Source organism: Ovis aries, chromosome 24 (genome assembly GCF_016772045.2).
Source record: "Ovis aries strain OAR_USU_Benz2616 breed Rambouillet chromosome 24, ARS-UI_Ramb_v3.0, whole genome shotgun sequence".
NCBI lineage: Eukaryota > Metazoa > Chordata > Mammalia > Artiodactyla > Bovidae > Ovis > Ovis aries.
In genome coordinates, this window is record NC_056077.1 from 7,035,928 (window position 1) to 7,055,651 (window position 19,724).

General features: G+C 46.6%; 1 protein-coding gene across 23 annotated transcripts in view; it reads left to right on the forward strand.

Annotated features, from left to right (window-relative positions):
• Positions 1-19,724, forward strand: part of RBFOX1 (RNA binding fox-1 homolog 1) — a 2,416,982-nt gene that overhangs the window by 2,260,351 nt on the left and 136,907 nt on the right. For all 23 annotated transcript variants that reach the window (XM_060406050.1, XM_060406058.1, XM_060406056.1 and 20 more), the window contains one exon: positions 14,306-14,449. In XM_060406050.1, the coding sequence (XP_060262033.1) occupies positions 14,306-14,449 (144 nt within the window). The remainder of the gene's footprint in view (positions 1-14,305; positions 14,450-19,724) is intronic.

Consider the following 19,724-nt stretch of genomic DNA (forward strand, 5'->3'; position numbering starts at 1 on the left):
GCGAGTAACGCTACTACTGCCAATGAATAAACAAGCTTTCTGGTCACTACATTGGTTTCCATGTTCTCCTCTGCTGTGTGGGAGCATCTTGCGTTTCCCTTTAGCCCACAAAAATGGAAATCGTTGCTCACAGATACGCAACATCCTGAATTAGTCAAAGCACTTTCTGGGACATAATTCCATTTGCTTCTCTCTGACCCAGGAGGGAGGTGGTATCATGTTCCTTAAATAGATGAAGAATTGGAGACTCTGAGAAGGCAGGTGACTTGCCCTAGGTCATGCAGCATGACATCTACCACCAAAATCTTATCTCTTGCAGCCTCACCCTCTTCTTCTTAGAGCTATGAATGACGTAATTAGATGAGATGGCCGAGGACTGGCAGCTCTTTCTCCTTCTTCTCACCGCTGTTGGCTGCTTTCATGGGCGACAGAGGCAGTTGTTGTTCAGTCACTCAGTTGTGGCGACTCTTTGTGACCCCATACACTGCAGCACACCAGGCTTCCCTGTCCTCACTACCTCCTGGAGTTTGCTCAGATTCATGTCCATTGAGTCGATGGTGCCATTCACCTATCTCACTCTGTCTCTCCCCATCTCCTCCTGCCCTCAACCTTTCCCAGCATCAGGATCTTTTCCAATGAATCGGTTCTTCGCATCAGGTGGCCAAAGTATTGGAGCTTCAGCTTCAGTCCTTCCAGTGAATATTCAGGGTTGACTTCCTTTAGGATTGACTGGATTGATCTCCTTGCAGTCCCAGGGACTCAACAGGGGCAGATCAGCCATCGGTTTACTAAGCAGACCTTTAAGGAAAAGTTTGCTCTCTGTCTAGGTAAAGAGCAAACTCCAAGGGAGATGCAGGCGTGTCTACTTTCAGAGTACACGTCTTAGTATTTCTATTTCCTGATGTATATTTAGACTCCTCCCCATCTACCAGTGCACTAGAAATTAGCCTTCTCATGAATAAGATTTGGAACTCAGAAGGAACCAGAACTGTGTCCATTTGTAGAAATCACATACATAATGAGACAGAATTCTTTAGCTCTCGAGTGTCAGAATAGACAGCGCCACGTTCACACACACACACACACACACACACACACACACACACACACACACAAAACCACATCCACCTACGCCTTGGAAACATCTACATATGTCTTGGAAACACATCCACCTATGTCTTGGAACCACATCCACCTACGCCTTGGAAACATCCACCTGTGTCTTGGAAACACATCCACCTATGTCTGAGACACTGAGAAAACTCCAGTAGTCCTAGAACAAAACCCCTGGAATGCTTGTCTCTTTGTTTCAAGCATTTATACAAAGAAAGGTCATTAATGAGGCAAATCCAGGGATTTTAGCTGAGATCAGTTCCGTCTTAAATCCATCACTCATTTTCTGCAGCCAGATTGTGCTGTCAGCAGTTTTCCTAGGCCTGGGGAATGAACGCCGTGCATAGGTCTGCCATTTGGTTAAATTAAATACATGTAGGGGGGGAAATCTTTGAGGATTTGAAGATTCATTGCAAAATAGCCACATTTTTTTTTCTTTTTAAATCGATGTTTAAGCTGACCTTGATTTCTGAGTGGAGGATTAAAGACAACACGGGGACTCAGGTGGGATGAGAGGAGAGCCGTAGGAGAGTCTCTCCTGGAGGGGGAGGCTGGGGGTCGCTGTCTCTTTCAGGCTGTGTGCTTGCTGGGCTGAAGAAGAAGCCTTATCTTCATGATGCCGTCAAAGCAGGAGAAGGCGGCACAGTTTCTGCAAGAACTTGACACATTCCTTGAATCATTTGGGCCCCGGGATGTCATTAACAGAGGATTCACGCCTGCTTCTTACCTGGGGGTTTATAAAAGTGGAGGTGTGCTGGCGTAGTTAGAAACAGCAGGATGGGAAAGGACTGTCGTGGAGAACGCATCCAGGTGCCCACCCTCTGCTCCCTGTGGTCCCCCTGGCTCCTGGAGGAGCCTGAAGTTCAGAGGAAGGATGGGAAGGGGTTCTGAGGCTGTCCAGGAAGCCTAGTGCTCAAGGAGGGGACCCTGCTTATAAGGAGAGTTGGGAGTGTTGAAGACACATGGCGCTGGGCAACAGTAGAAGTTGAATGGGGCGGGGGCGGGGGGGAGGTGGCTGATCACGGCTCCAAGTAACCCAAACGTGCTGACCCCTCAGGCCCCTCCACCCTCACCGAAGCCACCAGGGGCGCACGTGCTCCAGCTGAAAGAGAAAGCCCAGCAGGGCACCTGTGTCTCCCCATCGAGAAGCATCTTGTTTCTTTGAATGTCCTCCACCTCCCGCATCCTTTCTTCCAACCCCTGCCCCAAAGGACAAGCCCTAACAGGTCCCAGGGTGGACCTCCTCTCATGAGTGCTGGAATGGGAGGGGCAGAGAGGCAGGGAACACGCCCTGCTACTGCAGGTCCATCGGGGCAGGTTTGCAGCACTCAGCGGTGGGTTTGCATCTCACAGACTTTGGAGGTCCTTGAAAGTGGACCTGGCTGTTTTAAATCACCAGGTGATCAGAGAGTTGTCACATGGTCTTCATGTATCATTCAGGGGTTTGACCCACGAAATCGGTCCCACCCACCCTGCCACTGTGCCTCCCGTGTAATGACTGAGCATCCCAAAGAAGCTCTGAGCTCTCTGAACCTCAGATTCCTTGATCATAAAATGGGAACAAACAGTAGAATCTTCTTCTCTGAGTCATCAGGTGATGCAGTGAGCTTATCGGAGTGCCAGTCGTTCAGCGAATCTTTATTAACTGGCTGTCAGGTGTCAGACACTGTTCTAGCTGTCCATCACCATAATAATTATGTGTCAGTTGCTCAGTCATGTCTAACTCTTTGCTAACCCACGGACTATAGCCCCACCCTCCACCAGGCTCCTCTGTCGTTGGGATTCTCCAGGCAAGAATACTGGAGTGGGTTGCCATTCCCTTCTCCAGGGAGTCTTCCTGACCCAGGGATCAAACACGTGTCTCCTGCATTGCAGGCGTGTTCTTTACCATTTGAGCCACCAGGGAAGCCCTTTAGGGCAAAACGCCTTTTCTTATTCCTAGGTATTTGCAGGTTCTGCTAAACATTGCTATGGACTGAATTGGTTCTCCCCAACCCCGCCCCCATCCCCTTGCCTCCCACCCAAATTTGTATGTTCAAACCCTCACCCGCTGATGTTATTTGGAGGTGGGGGCTTCAGGGAGTTATTGAGTTTAGATGACATCATGAGGGTGGGATCCTCCTGATTCGATAAGTATTCTTAGAATAGGAACTGAGAGAGGCCATCCCCTCTCTGGGGCTCCCCAGATTGCATTAGTGGTAAAGAAGCCACCTGCTAATGCAGAAGACACAAGAGAGGCCACAGGTTTGATTTCTGGGTCGGGAAGATTCCCTACAGGAGGAAATAGCCACCCCCTCCAGTACTCTTGCCTGGAAAATCACTTGGACAGAGAAGCTACAGTGCATGGGGTCGCAAAGAGTTGGACATGACTGAGCACATATGTGCTCATCCCCCCTCCACTGTTTGGGGACATAGCAAACACATTTGCCAGAAGGTGGCAAGCCACAAGAGTGCTCTCGCAAGAAACCTAACATGCTGGTACCTTGATCATGGGCTTTGCAGTCTGCAGAAGCATGAGAAATAAGTGTTTGTGGGTTCAGCCACCCAGTCTGTGATATTTTGTTACAGCAGCCAGCACTGACTAATACAGACACATTGGCAGCTCATCTCCATTACAGATGTGTTCAGTGCTTGGCCCTTTTCCGCTCATCCTATTCTTTCAAAGACTTAAAAAAATAAAAATAAAAAATCCAAAATCTATTGAGTCCTCCTGTCTCTGTCCTCCAGTCCTTCTCCTTTCCTAGGAATTTCATCATTCTAGCAGAGCGTTGAATTTGAGTTGAAAGAAATGCAACGTTTCTTAATTCTGCGTCACCTGGCTACAGAATCAGCCCAGCTGAATCGGGAAGGAGGCATTAACTCCATCCAAAGCTGTGTGATTAACTTATTTGTTTGCCTACAGAGCTAAAATGGAAAGAAAGAAAAAAAAGCAGGAAGCAGAGTGAATCCGCACAGGCCCCGTTTTGAAGTTGGATGGATTTCTAGAGAACCCGAGATGAGGGTTTTAATGCACATTCCCCGGGCTTACCACGATTATTACTTTTAATGGAAAATCGCTTTGCACCATCTTGCTTCGTTTTAAACGGAGTGTGTAATATTGTCTAACGCCAGGGTAGGAAGTCGATTTAGTATGCATGCTTTTCGCCCCTCTTCACTCCTTTCCGTGGTCCTTTGTGCACATTCAGTATAGTTACATTTTTGCTTAGAACATGTATATTTTCCCCCTGAACTTTTCTCGATTGCTTTTTTATCAAGTTTACAAATCAAATCAAATAGGTATGTTGCAAAGCTCCGCGATATTATTTTCGGAGCCGCTAGTGCAATGTATTGAATTGCGCTAGTCTGTGCTCTTCCGCTGCTGCTCTCCGTGGATTGAGAGAGAGGGTCAGCGGATCCTCTAAATTCACCCGGCATTCCTGGCTGAATCAAGACTGCTCTTCAGGCTGCGAGAAGAGGCAGGCCAAGTGTTCGTTGCACGAATCAATTTGGTCCCAAGTACATCGCAGTGGCTACTCAACTATCTCTCCCAACAATATTGTCAACTTAATCAAATAATGCCTCCAAGACACTCAGCTTTTCTCTCGGAGAAATAAACTTGATTGGTGGGGAGGGAGAAGCAGCTGGCTATGCAAAAGTACACTTTTTATTTATCACCACTGAGAGCTTTGTGTGTGAAGGTGGGGGATGCCCTTAGCAGAGGGAAGATGCTGAATATTCAGTAGGCTGACCGGGAGGGAGGTGGGGCAGGGTAGGGTTCTTACTGCCTCAGGGTTGAGTCTTGGATGGTCTGTTTTGATACCTTCATGGCAGAGTGAGAGATGCTCAGCAGGAAAGAAGATGGACCCAGAGAATGTTCCTGGAATTACTCAATAAAGTACCTACTATGTAATGTGGGCTTCCCAGGTGGTGCCAGTGGTAAAGACTCCACCTGCCAATGCAGGAGATTCAAGAGATGGCAAGTTTGATCCTTGGGTCCAGGGGGTCTCAGAATGGGACACAGTTGAGCAACTGAGCCCACAGTGCGTGCTCAGTACCTTGGTTGTGTCTGAGTCTTTGGGACCCCATGGACTGTAGCCCTCCAGGCTCCTCTGTCCATGGGATTCTCCAGGCAAGAATACTGGAGTGGGTTGCCATGCCCTCCTCCAGGGGATCTTCCCGACCCGGGGAGTGAACTTATGTCTCTGTTATCTTTTGCATTGGGATTCTTTACCACTAGTGCCACCTGGGGAAAGCCCTTTTCCTATGCTTCTCCTCCCGGAGATCTGGTCATCCTGTTTCACAGGTGAACTCCGCAGAGTCCCTGGGCTGGGAGAGAGGAGACCATAGAGGGCGGGGCCACAATCTGAAAGGCGCGGATTCCTGCATGACCATGCGTGCTCTCTCCAACAATCGTCCCTGGATTGGTCGATATCAAAATCCAATTTCACCAGGATTAGCCTTGGGTTGCTCAGAGCTATTCATTGAATTAGGAACGATTATAGCAGAGGGAGCCCCACGGTTCTTTATTAAGGTTTTCTTTCTTTTTTTTTTTTTAACGGAAGCACTAAGCAATCAGGAGATTAAAGAGCTGGTGGTGTTTTCTTAACATTTATAACCTGCGCTGATATCTGGGGAGTTTGTTTATTAGGAAAAATTCCAAGGTACACATTCTGCCTCCTAATAGGGCCCTCGAACTGGACCAGAGCAGGAGCGGGCTTTGCCGTTCTAATGAGTTTATTTGGGAACCTCTGCCAAGAGCTTCCTGGAAATCTACCTCTGGAGTTAATGGGCTTTACATGATGTAGGTTCCCTGGTGGCTCAGATGGTAAAGAATCTACCTTCAGTGCTGGAGACCTGAGTTCAATCTCTGGGTCAGGAGAATCCCCTGGAGAAGGGAATGGCAACCCATGCCAGTATTCTTGCTTGGAGAATTCCGTGGACAGACCTCTGGTGGGCTACAGTATTTGGTGTTGCAAAGAGTCAAACAGGACTGAGGGATGAACACACGCAGGGTCCTTCAACCTTTCCTGCAATGATGAGGAAGCTGCATTTGAGTCATCGACATCCATGGGCCTGAGAAATAAAGAACAAAGCTGATGATTGTTAATCCTGTTTGTAATAAAGATGACGATGATCCCATTTCTTCATGGCACTTTGATTTCATGACCCTGCACTAAAGGATCTAGACAGAGATGCATTTATCATTTTGGTTGTTCAGTCGCTAAGTTGTATTTGACTCTTTGGGACCCCATGGACTGCAGCTCACCAGGCTTCCCTGTCCTTCACCATCTCCCAGAGTTTGCTCAAAGTCATGTCCATTGAGTTGGTGATGCCATCCAACCATCTCATCCTCTGTTGCCCCCTTCTCCTGCTGCCCTCAATCTTTCCCAGCACCAGGGTCTTTTCCAATGAGTTGGCTCTTCTCATCAAGTGGGCAGAGTATTGGAGCTTCAGCATCAGTTTCAGTTATGGAATGTTCAGTTAGGAATGTTCAGGGTTTATCATTTTATCCAAGTTGGAACTAAGACCCAGAGACATGAAGTCAGGATTCATGCAACTCACTTGTGGCAAAACCAGGTTTGTTCATGTAGGCCACAGATATTTACAGAGAACTTGCCACGTGTGCTAGGTGAGCGGCTTTAATTGGTGCAGTTTTGCTCCCCAGGACCTTTGAAGCCTCGAAGAGATTTTCAGTTGTCCTAGCCCCAGGGCAGGCTACTGAAATCTAGTGGGTGGAGGTCAGGGATGCTACTGGACAGCTTATGGTTCACCAGGTGATCCCCACATCACAGAATTAAGGAACCCCCAGTGTCAAGAGTTCTGTTGTAGAGAAACTCTGCTCTAAGAGGTAAGAGGTCAGTGCATAGAGGTTCTGCCTTCCCTGTTCTCATGTACTGTGCATTCTGGTAGAGAAGACAGATTATAGAAATTAACAGAAGCATGAAATGTAAAAGCAAGAAGTGATGTGTGTTGCGCAAGAACAATAGGCATGGATGGAGGAGATGCTGATGCAGCTGCTTTATTTATTTATTTATTTTTTTGCTGAAGGATAGTTGACCCACAATGTTCTGGGGAGAGAATTATCCAGGCGAGGGGACAGATAAACAGGTGTGAAGGCTAAGGAATGTACTGAGTGTTGAAGGGAGAGCTAAGAGGCTCGTGGGCAAAACGGGGGAATACCAGGAGACAGGGGGTCAAGGCAGCATCTCTTAAATCAGGGTGAGGGTCTGGCCTGGAAGGTTCTGAGAGGGACAACACCCCAGCCATTCTGCCTACACCACTAACATCCTTACTCACCTCAATTTCCTTCCATCTCTGAGCAAGTGGAACAGTATTAATTTGCTTGGTTTTTAAGTTCCACCTTCTGATCTTCCAGACATGGTTACGAGGTACATTTCTAATTCAGCTGGGTCTCACTTTAGAGCCAAAGTGACTTTAAAAAAATCAGACACGGATAAATCAAGAGTTCTTCTTTCAGTGATTAATTCCCACTAAGCTTTGACACGCACCAGCCTTGGGGAATGTAATCGGAAACCTGGTAGATCCTGCCTTTCAAAAAGACATGTTCTAGATGGTTCATTCCGTTAGTGAGTCTTGTAGCTTTTTCACATTGCTTTAGTTTTGTCTTTAGAAATCTCACCCTGTGCTTTTGCCATAGGCTTTAGTGGACTCCTCAGGGATGCTTGTCCATCTGTGTGAGGAACCTGCAGGCAGGTCTTCATCTTTCAAGTGCTGGTGGCCTTTCTGGAGGCTTCTCAGCCCAGCTGAAGGTCATCACTGCATTCAGGGGCGAGTACGGAAAGGGGTCTTGGAGCTTGTGTTTGAAGGGAAACCTCGAATCTCTTCTCATTTTGCTGTTCAGTTCAATTTAGTCACTCAGTCATGTCTAACTCTTTGGGACCCCATGGACTGCAGCAGGCCAGGCCTCGCTGTCCATCACCAACTCCCAGAGTTTACTCAAACTCACTGAGTCGGTGATGCCATCCAGTCATCTCATCCTCTGTCATCCCCTTCTCCTGCTTTCAATCTTTCCCAGCATCAGGGTCTTTTCAAATGAGTCAGCTCCTCACATCAGGTGGCCAAAGTATTAAGTCATAAGTCATGTGTGACTGTTGTAATCCCATGTATTGTGGCCCTCCAGGCTCCTCTGTCCGTGAGATTTCCCAGGCAAGCATCCTGGAGTGGGTTGCCATTTCCTTCTTCAGGGGATCTTCCTGACCCAGGGATCGAACCCACGTCTCCTGCATTGGCAGGCAGATTCTTTACCACTGAGCCATCTGAGAAGTGAGAACTCATCAGACTGACCAGTGTGATAGCTGAGAACCCCGGGACAGCTCTGGTGGGGGCATTCTCCCTTCTTCTGCATCTGGGTTGCGGCCAGCCCTTTTGAGAGCCTCATACCAGCAGGACTGCTTAAAAAGTACAACTGCACCTTGATAATTCTTGATAACAGTTACTCATTTTCCAAGCATTTCCCATCTGTTTGCTTAGCAGGGGACTTCGTGGGTTGAACGAAGGCCTTCAAATATGTGTCCATGTTCTGACCTTCGTAAACCTGGGGATGTGACCTTACTTGGAAAAATAAAATAAAAGGTCTTTACAGATGCAATTAGGTTAAGGATCTCAAGACTAGATCAGCCTCAATTTAGCGTGAACTCTAAATCCAGTGCCCTTAATGTCCTTATAAGAAGAAAAAAGGCTGAGGGAGACTTGAATCTCAGACACTCAGAGGGAAGAAAGCCAAACAGAGATGAGAGACTCTAGCAGTGCAGCTCAGGCGAGCCAAGAAGCCACCAGTGGCTGGAAGAACAAGGAATGATGTCCCCCTGGGGGTCTCTGGCCAGAGCGGGACCCTGGGGGCATCTTCACTGTACTTTTCTGGCCCTTGCAACTGAGAGAGAGTCCATTGCTGTTGCTTTAAGTCACTAGGTTTTGGGTAATTGCTTAGGAGACTAATACAGGGATATGAAACCCCGAGTATGTGCTGAATATGTTTTCCCTGAAAGTTCCCAGCAAATAGGAAACCTCACAGCCGGAAATACTCTTGAGGGGTCAATACAGGTCATTCCCATAGCTCTGACCCCTCGCGAGATCGCAGCTTCGTTGTAGCTTCTTTTGTTTGCCTCATACTCCATATGGTCCTCATCACATCACAACATACAAGCGGGCCTGCTCAGTCTTTTAGATTGCCTCCTTATGCTTCTTCGTCAGCCTCTGGATACTGATACCCTCCCTCTTCCCTTTCCTTTTCCATTCCCCTGTTGTTGAGTCACTAAGTCATATCCAACTCCTTGCAACACCATGAGCTATAGCCCACCAGGCTCCTCTGTCCTGTGAGATTCTCCAGGCAAGAATCCTGGGGTGGGTTACCATTTCCTTCTGCAGGGGATCTTCCCGACCCAGGGATCGGAGCCATGTCTCATGAAGGCAGCTTCTTTTACCACTGAGCCACCAGAGAAGCTCCCTATGATGTCTGAAATAACTTTTTGGTTTAGTTTTTTTCTTTTTTTCTGTGTTATCTTTAAAAATTACTTTTAACACACAGGTATGCCGGCGCAGCCGTTTCTGAGCATTTTTCGTATTTGTGCCCAGCGCACAGTGATCAATTGAGCGTTGTGTGTTTTTATCAAAGGAAACAACACAAAGATTTCTCCAAAGTCCTGTTTGACTAAAGATGATTAATTTAAATTTTCACATGAGCAGCATAATGCTATTAATCATTTAATATGTTTAATCGTAATCTCTGTAATTCCTAATTAGGTTTATTAAACTGAAACATCCAACAGTTACACACAAATCCAAATCTTAAGTTTCCTTCTTGGGAGGAGAAGGAGCAGGTTTTCATTTGCATTTGAACAGCAGCTTCTGACTGAAGGGGGAAAGTGGGTTGAAGGCCTGAGAACTAGCGTGCTGCTTCTGCAAACTGAAGAGTCCTGTGTTTGACCAGTAAGACCCCCAGCCCCTCGGAAAGTGACAGTCTCAGAATTCAAGGTCATTCCTGTCTCGTGGCTGTGTCTCCAGACCTCATATTGTGCGCGTGTATGTGCTCACTTGCTTAGTCATGTCTGAGTCTTTGTGACCCCATGGACAGAGGCGCCTGGCGGGCTACAGCTCCTCTGTCCATGGGATTCTCCAGGCAAGAGTATCAGAATGGGTTGCTATTTCCTCCTCCAGGAGATCTTCTTGACCCAGGTTATTGAACCCACGTCTCTTGTGTCTCCTGCCTCGGCAGGCAGATTCTTTACCACTGCACCACCTGGGAAGCCCCAGGAAGACCCGGCACGGCCAAAAACTATAAATAAATATATAAATACCCAGGTTACAAGTGTCAAAGTTGTAATATTGTTCTTCCTCTCACTTGGGGGGAGCAAAGGAGACGGCTCACTCCTTCCTTCACTTGTTTCTTCCTTGACTCCTAACGCATTCACCCCTTCAGTCGGTGAGTCAGCCAGCCAGGAGGCAGACGTTTGTCATTTGTCCAGCATGGCTCAGCCTGTGTCTCATGCTGGTCATGCCACCGCCCTGCTACGGTCCTTAAGGAAAAATTGTATCCTCTTGATCTCCCTTCAGGGTTCTTTAGGTCCACCCCCTGCCTCCCTCTGCTGGGTCCTCTCCCACCCTTCCGTCATGCACGCTCCCTCCGACCAGTGACATGGAGGTCTGCCTGCAGTCCCAATCTCAAAGGAGTGCCAGTGAGGTGTGAGTTAAAATGAGATCTTAGTGCCCTGCCCAGGAATTAAACTGGGTAGCCTGGATGAAAACCATGACTCCTAGCCATTAGTCCCCAGGGGCTAGAGGCTAGAAGCAAAATTTCCCGGGCCCTTGTCCCATTGAAAAATGCATTTCTCAAGGAGGCAAAAACTGTAGAAAGAGGTACAAAAGTTATGACTAGAGACACGGCACAGCCAAGTTGGAGAGCAGACAGAGAAGCAGTTTGTTAAGACAGAAGCAAGGCAGAGATACACACCCAAGGGAAAGGGTGTTGGCGTCCCCCCTAATGAGGAGTGCATTAAAGAGGCAGTTAAGTCATTTATGTAGGGCATTTCTGCCAGATCTTTGTCTACCTTTGGCCAATTCTCTCATTTCTTTTCCCACTCCTGACCTGCCTAGGACCCTCCCTAACATGCCTGTGAAACTTTTTCCCAAGATGGATTTTCCCCAGAGGCCAGTGCGGGGTTGGGGTGGTAGGGGGTGCTTGGCATCACATATTATGGGGTGGTGCCCCCTCCATTTCGACCTCCAAGGAGCCTTTCTGGGCATGTGTAGTGTCTCCCTTGCCCCAAGGATGGAAAATATATGACCTCTTGATCCTTTACTCAAATTGGGTTTAGTCCCTCTCTGTCCTTGCCATAGCTGTTAATGTCCCCAGGAGACAAAGTTTGGCTATTGTTTGGCTGTTGTTTTCTATTTTAAAGTGCACACAGGAGGCTGGTTGTAAATATCTAGCCTGAAGCCTACCTGCCCCCTTCCTCAGGAAATGTAAAAAGGAGGCTAGCTGTACATGCCTAGCTTGGAGCCTGTCTGTCTCCTGCCTCAGTCCCCTAAATCCAGAATTCACCTCTCTGCATCTTGGCACATACTTCGCACTCCACTGGTACAGCATCACCTTTTCTCTTAGACATGTCCCACTAAAAACGTAACCTCCAGACTCAGGAAGCCTGAGGAACCACCAGCCATACAATTTAGAGTGACAACCCCCTGAGGGTCATTCTGACCCTCTTCATAGTCTGTTTAACCATTGCCTTTTCTGCCTCTTTCTCTTCTACTAAGCTAGACACTGTGCATGCTTTGGAGGATGAACTTTTGTGCCTAGTGGATAGTAGTTGCTCAGGAAAGATGTGTTTACCAAGCAAATGGGAACCTTCCCTTCATGTTTCCTTAATGAGGCTTTTTACACCTCTCCTTTGACATTTTTGGGGCTTCCCTGGTGGCTCAGCTAGTAAAGAATCCACCTGCAATGTGGGAGACCTGGATTCAATCCCTGGGTTGGGAGGATCTCCTGGAGAAGGGTACAGCTACCCACTCGAGTATTCTGGCCTGGAGAACTCCATGGACTATTCCATGGGGTCGCAAGGAGGCGGACACAACTGAGCGACTTTCACTTTCACTCTCACTTTGGCATTTTTTGTAAAAATCACCATCATTCTGAAAAATGCCTTGCCTTCCACTTATTGATTGTATCTTGTGCTGGGATCTGTGGCAAACAGTGTTTGGTTGTCACAGAGCCTTATACAGTATGCACCATTGTTATTATCTAACTCAATGGATATCAATTTGCGCAAACTTTGGGAGACGGTGGAGGACAGAGGAGCCTGGGATCAGCTGTCCTTGGGGTCCCAAAGAGTCAGACATGACTTAGCGACTGAACAGCAGCATTCTTACTACTCATTTTTCATCCTTTTTATTAGATCCAGCAGCATTAGGAATATGACCAAGTGCATTATCTTCTTGACACAACCCTTGGAAGTTGAAGAAAGTATCTGGTAGCGCTTTGGATACCAAAGAAGCTTGGAAGCATAGTACGCCAACTACCAGAATGCCTTACCTTACAAATACAGTTCAGTGTGTGTTAGGAAGGAGATTTCAATGAAACCTGTCGATATGGACAAGCGTTGATGGGAAAGTCACTGATTCTGTCCATGTTATTAGTTTTGTCCTAGTTGTATGCGTCTAAGTTGCCCCTAAGTACAAGGGGATGATCTCTCCTTCCTAAGTTTGATGGCCTTTTCACGGATTTTCCCTCATGTTTTAGCAAAGCAGACATCTCCTGTGAATGGCGTCTACTGCCACCTAGAGGCAGTACATGCTAATTGCAGAGAAAGCATCTGGAAGCATCTCTGAAATGCTGAATCTCTAGAACTGAGCGTATGGAAGTGGCCTAGATGATTAAATCAAATGTTACTGTGACTTTTCTCCTGGTTCCTGCCTCACTGGGGGTATCATTGTAATATCATGTTATCCAGGCTTTTCCTTGGACGATGGGACTGAGTGGGAGTCAGAGTAACAAATTATACTAATTATACTGATAATGTCATTGTCAACACCAACTTGAGCCAATATAACTTTCTAATATAGGCACTGTGCGTCTTCGTTGTCCAACATGGAAGCCACAGCCACGTGTGGCCTCTGAACACTCAAAAATGTGGCTGCTGTGAGAGAGGGGCTGAATTTCCCATTTGATTTAATTTTAATTCATTTCCGTTTAAAGAGCCACATGGGGCCAACTGTCATGAACAACACAGGTCTGCAAAATCAAGAAAGGAAAAATTAAAACCTTGAAAAAGTTTAAGTCCATCAGATACTTACTTGGACTTCGGAATACCAAACAGCCTTTTCAAATATTTTATGAGATTTACTAATGTTTTTATCTGTACAGTCTTGGCAATTAAGTAGGCATATTTTAAGATTTTGAACATCCTGGATGAAAGAAGGATTCTCCTTTCTAGATGAAGCTTTCTCTAATTACCTACTGAAACTGCCTGCCCCTCAGTCCCAGCGAGTCCTTGCCCTTACTTTATCCCCCTCCCTCTTATCTCCTTCCTCCAGCTCTGTATTTCTTTAGTTTATTGTCTGTCTGATTCTTCCCTGGTAAGAATTAGATCCGTGATAGTGAGGATCTCTGCTCCTTTGCTCACGGCTGAATCCTGGATCTCTGATGGGCACTCAGTGGTCTTTCAATAAATCTTTGCTGGATGAATAAATGATTCAGCAGTTTCTTCCTGTATTATTCCTTTGTTCTGGCATTTTTCTACCATTTTGAGGGAGCAAAAGCACACTGGATATATGTGGAATCTAGAAAAAAATGGTATAGACGAACATATTTGCAAAGCAGGAATAGGGACACAGACATAGAGAACAAACGGGATGGATACCAAGTGGGGACTGTGCAGGGCGGGGTGAATTGGGAGATTGGAATTGACCTATACGCACTGTTGATGCTCTGCATCATAATACACTATTGATGCTATGCATAACCTAGATAACTAATGAGAACCTACTGTATAGCTCAGGGAACTCTACTCAGTGCTCTGTGGTGACCTAAATGGGAAGGAAATCCTAAAAAGTGGGGATATATGTATATGTATAGCTGATTCACTTTGTGGCACAGCGGAAACTAACACAACACTAAAGCTACTCTATGCCTATATATATATTTATGGAAAGCACGCTCAGGTCCACTCAGAGCCTCTTTGCTTTGCTCTTGTTCTTTTAGCAGACAGATGACGCGGCGCCCACGGATGGCCAGCCCCAGACACAGCCTTCTGAAAACACGGAAAACAAGTCCCAGCCCAAGAGGCTGCATGTCTCCAACATCCCCTTCCGGTTCCGGGATCCGGACCTCCGACAAATGTTTGGCGTAAGTACTGCCTTTCTTCTCCTCTGCAGTGGCCGCTCTGGGGTCCCCAGAGTCCTCCCCTCCTCATGTAATGTCTTGGTATTCATAATACGAAGTGAGCAGGGGTTGGGGGAAGGCATTTTAGATCCTATCTGTGGGTAGTCCTTGGCCAGGATCTCCATGATTTTAGTATAAACTTTTCTGCTACATTCACCATGTTTGCACTTGGACCAATGGTACTTCTTCAAGTTAGTAACTTGAATGTCAAATGGAAAATAGGCTCCCAGGGGCTTGAAACAAGCTCATTGCTGATCCCCCGTCAAAAGCCTGGGGACCCATGTGACAGCTAACATAGTTATGGGTCATCTTGCTTTTTCTCGCTATGGTGATTGCCAAGTTATTGGGAAGAGTGACTCATAACATATTTCTGCAGACCTTGCTCTTTCCCAGGTACTGAGCATCTAAATCTCAGAGGTGATTGTAGAAAATAATTAGTTCTGCATAAAGCCTCATTAAAACAAAACCACTGCAGATTTCAGAGTCTGACTTGTATCCTGCCATATACGTTCTTCTGGAATCCGTGGTGAGGATTCAGAGATTTAACTTATAAGATTATATGCCACAAATGACAGTCTTGCCCAAGCACCATGACGGAACAGCAAGCAAGGCAGAAGCCACCACCAACCCAGAGAAAAGGAATGATAGAGTCACTTGCTCAGGGGACATTGTGACCCTGATTCTCTTTTTGGAATGACCTTTGCACCATCCACCTTGGGAAGGGATGAGCTTGCCACCTCTTTGGGCTCAGTTCCACCAAAGGACAAAGCTATGACAGAGCTTGGATAGCATTCATTTTTTGCAAATACAGTCACAGTCCCTTTGTCTATGTCGGCCCAGCATTGGTGGGAAATGTCTGTGGATTCAATGAACAAAACTACATTCTTAACGTTCTACTTGGAGTAAAGGTTGGCTGCCCAGAGAGTCCCCCTCTAAGAGCTTTTGGATGGGCGCAGAGATGGCAAAAGGAATAAGAAGAGGCTCAACTTTCCAAGTCTAGGTCTGGGCCAGGTAGACCTCATTGTCCATATGATAACACCAGCTCTGTGTCATCATTCCGCGATGGTGGGGTGAACGCGCATGTTTTCTTCAGCATGCATGATGTTTATCAAGTATGCATCGGACACAAAAGCCAAAAAGTGTCCTCATAGTTAAGATACCCAGGGCTGAATCCTGACATTTCAGTGGAAAAGGTCAGCTTGTGCTCTTTTATCTCTCTCATTTGGTAATAACCTTGAGTTGAGCCTCTAACTCTTGCAGAGCAGAGATACCCTCGGGCAATTTCAGGTCAAAGATGACTTTGAAAAGTGCAGAGCATTCAGAGTTAAAGTCGAGGTTAAGTGTGTGTGAAGTGAGGAGACCAGGTTTGAATGATGGGCAGCCTGAGGAATTAGATCCCTTTTGTCAGGTCTGGTTCGAAAGTCTCGCTCTTCAGCCTGTCTTAACTCATCAAGTGTCACTGGGATGTTGACTTGGAATTTGGTCCTCTTAATGACCATCCTGTGCTCTTTTCGGGTGTCACTCATTGTAGTAGACCCCAACTCCCACCCCTGAGGATGGCTATGTGCTCTCTGGTCTTCTTGATTATCTTGAAAGTGACCAGAGGGCTCAACTGCAAAGGCATTCAAAATATTCAGAGCTAGATGCCAAAAACAGATCCTACTTGCATGAATATCTGAGCCTCTCTGTTCTTACTGGGTGGTACAGGAGAGATGGTACAGAGCAAATTCTTGCCAAAAGAATGGTCGCGCTACCAGTTGTCAAACCTTGATCAGAACCTACTAGTTTCAGAGCTGCTGTTTGTAAAAGTCAGAATTTTCAAGCAACTGACAAGATGTCGATTTGACAAGATGATGGATACACTTAGGATCCATCTATCCGTTCAGAAAACGCAGCACACAGTCAGTCATCCTGAAATTAATTCAGTTCATCACAAGCTGCCTCTATGCCCATTTTTAAAAGTATGCAAGATTTTTTGGTGGGCTTTGTGACCATCCACTCCAGTATTCTTGCTGGGAAAATTCCATGGACAGAGAAGCCTGGTAGGCTACAGTCCACAGGGTTGCAAAGAGTCAGACACGACTGAGCATGCTTCTGCGCACACCCTTCTGTAACAATCATCCAGCACCTACAGATTCCTGGACTCTGCGATAACTCTGAGGCCTTCTTGGTTGACAACCACCATTCTGAAGACATGGAATTTTAATCCTGCAAAATCTGTTCTTCCCGGGCAGACGTCAGTGGTGGCCACCCCGCTCTGGTTGGGTGCTACATTTACCAACATGAATCACGTGAAAAGTCATCTTTAAACATTCTGACTGGCTCCCCACTCTCCAGCTGAGAGAATTAAGCGTGGTTTCCTCTTTCAGGTCACAGTTACTCTAAGAAATTGCATTTTAATCCCAATCAGCTGTTTTCTACATCACTGGGATGTGAGATGTCATCTCTCCTTTTCTTGCTCTATTTTGCCCTAGTTCCTTGTAGCAGAGGCTACGAGGGGAGAGACAGCAGAGAAAAACTCTCACGAAGATTTGTTTGCATTTTTCTTCTTGGTCTCTTTTGTTGTGTATGGCCGTGGGGACTACAAACCAAAACCACAGCACAGGAGTAAAGAGACTTTCTTTCCCAAAGTCCCTGACACCCGGCAGTGCTCTGAACAGGTTCTGTATCCATGCATCATTCAGCCGTGATGTTTGCAACCCCTACACGCCTATCGGTTACCGCAGGTGCCTCAGCGTTTCATTTTTAAACTGTGGCTTCGGTGCCTCCTTGCCACAATCCTGGTTTCCCTTCTTCCACAGTTCACTTTGTATCCTCTACGTCCTCCTCTTTCAGATGAAACATTCCAGTATCTGGCATGAAACCATCCAGATCATCTTAGATTTCCTAGGGTTTCCCTTTCAGATGGAACATCCCTTGGTCAAAAAATTTGGTGGCTACTACATCCAAAGCAGAGGCCAGAGCATCTTTCGTTATTTATTTTTGGCTACTCTAGGTCTTCGTGGCTGTGCGTGGGCTTTCTCCAGCTGTGGCAACCAGGGGTGTCCTGGTGCAAAGGTATCTCCTTGTGGTGGCCTCTCCTGTTGCAGAGCACGGGCTGTAGGGCATGTGGGCTTCAGTAGCTGGGGCACGTGGGCTTAGTTGCCCCCTGGCATGTGAGGTCTTCCCTGACTAGGGATCGAACCCATGTCCCCTGCATTGGCAGGCGGATTCTTAACCACTGGACCACCAGGGAAGTGCAGAATCCAGAGTCTTTTTTAAAAGATCAATTGGCATGTGAAAGAATGGATCTCTTATATTCTCAGGGGCCTTGGTGCTGGAGGTTTCACTAGAAAGGATGTGGATTCTGGCCCTGCTACCTTCTTCTTGAACATATCAGAGGTCTCAAAAGAGCATGTCTTTTCTTTCCATTTGAATTCTCCATGGGCCCATGCAAGCATTGTATGGATTGCCATCAAATTAATCATGTCTTGGTCTTGAATAAACAGCTCAGGTGAACCTAGTATTTTAAAGTAAGCATTTGGGCTTCCCGGGTAGCTCGGTGGGTCAAGAACCTGCTGGCAATGCAGGAGACACAGGAGATGTGAGTTCGATCCCTGGGTCGGGAAGATCCCCTGGAGGAGGGTGTGGCAACCCACTACAGTATTCTTGCCTGGAGAATCCCATGGACAAGAGGAGCCTGGAGGGCTATAGTCCATGGGGTCACAAAGAGTCAGACACGATTGAAGCGACTGAGCAGACATGCTTGCACGCGGAAGTAGTTCTAGGTTTAGACCACTGAGACGAGCCGTTGTATCCTAGAGCTGTCTTCAGTAACAGCTACTCAGGGAGTCCTGGGTTCAGATTTTACCTCCTGCTTGTCCGTGTGACAGTCCTGCTTTCGTTATCAAAATACAGGCCTTCTGGGCATGAATGTGACCCACCGAAGTCTCTATTGTCACCAAAGACAGGTTACGTGGCTTTCAGAACACTCAGAAGAAACTTGCATTAAAAGTAGAAGAAGAAGAAGAAGGGGCTCTTGTGATGACTTTTTAAATGACAAAACAGATATTTTCAGACATGGCAGGGTGCCTCCTCCTGTTCCCACATCCGAAACGTGAAGACGGCCCTAAGAAAACAAAACCAATACAATATTGTAAAGTTAAAAAAAAAAACAACCCTTTCAAAAAATAAATAAAAGAAATGGGAATTTAAAAAAATAAAATGAATATAGAAAAAATGAAAACTAGGATGTTGCCTTTTCTTCGCTTCCATGCACATTCTTTGAACTAAGCTTACTTTCATGTTTCATACTGTATCCATTGAACACCTTTCAAAGGTTTTCAGAGAAATGTTATTTGATCTGAGCCAGTCTAAACATGGGCAGTACCTCTTGGCCCAAGTGTGTGCCTACAAGCTCCCAGATTTTAACCTTGAAGCATCTGTCGAGACCCCTCCGGTGGAAACTGAGACTTTTGTTGAACACGGCTGAATGCCGGTGTTGGGCAAATAGATCCTAGTTATGTCTGCGAATGAGTCGTGTCTATTTAAATTGAAAATGTGCCAGCTGTGTTTACATCATTAGTACCAAACTTCCCAATTAAACTGTTGATACTATAAATATAGTACACAACTGCCTTAGAAAGGGGGCTTACATCAGCATTCTTCTTACGGCTTGTTTCACTGGCTTTGAGAAACTTCCACCCCGTGGCAACTGCCAAAGAAACAAACGTTGGAGACATTTCAGGGCATGCGGTGCCGTTGTTCCGTTTAGGGAATGACACATGCGGAGATTACTCTTTGATTGGTGCTGTCTCAGCCGGCAGCTTCCCAGGTGGCTCAGTGTTAAAGAATCTGCCTGCCAGTGTGGAAGACACAGAAGACTCGGGTTCGATTCCTGAATCAGAAAGATCTCTTGGAGGAAGGCATGACAGCCCAGTCCAGGAATCTTGCCTGGAGAACACCATGGACAGAGGAGCCTGGTGGGGCTACAGTCCATGGGGTTACAAAGAATCAGACACAATCTCAATCAGATCTTTTTTCTTTCTTTCTTTCTCATATTTATTCCACTCATCCACATATTCCCAATCCCCGTTTACTGGCGTTGACTTAATATAGTAATGAGGTGGATATTTCCCATGTGTAAGGAGCATGGTGGAAACCAAGCAGGACCCCATGAGGTTTCTAGGCACAAAAGGCTTTCCGTGTCCCCTTCTCCGATGGGTAGGTTCAAACAGTTGCACATCAAGAAAGGGAGGGG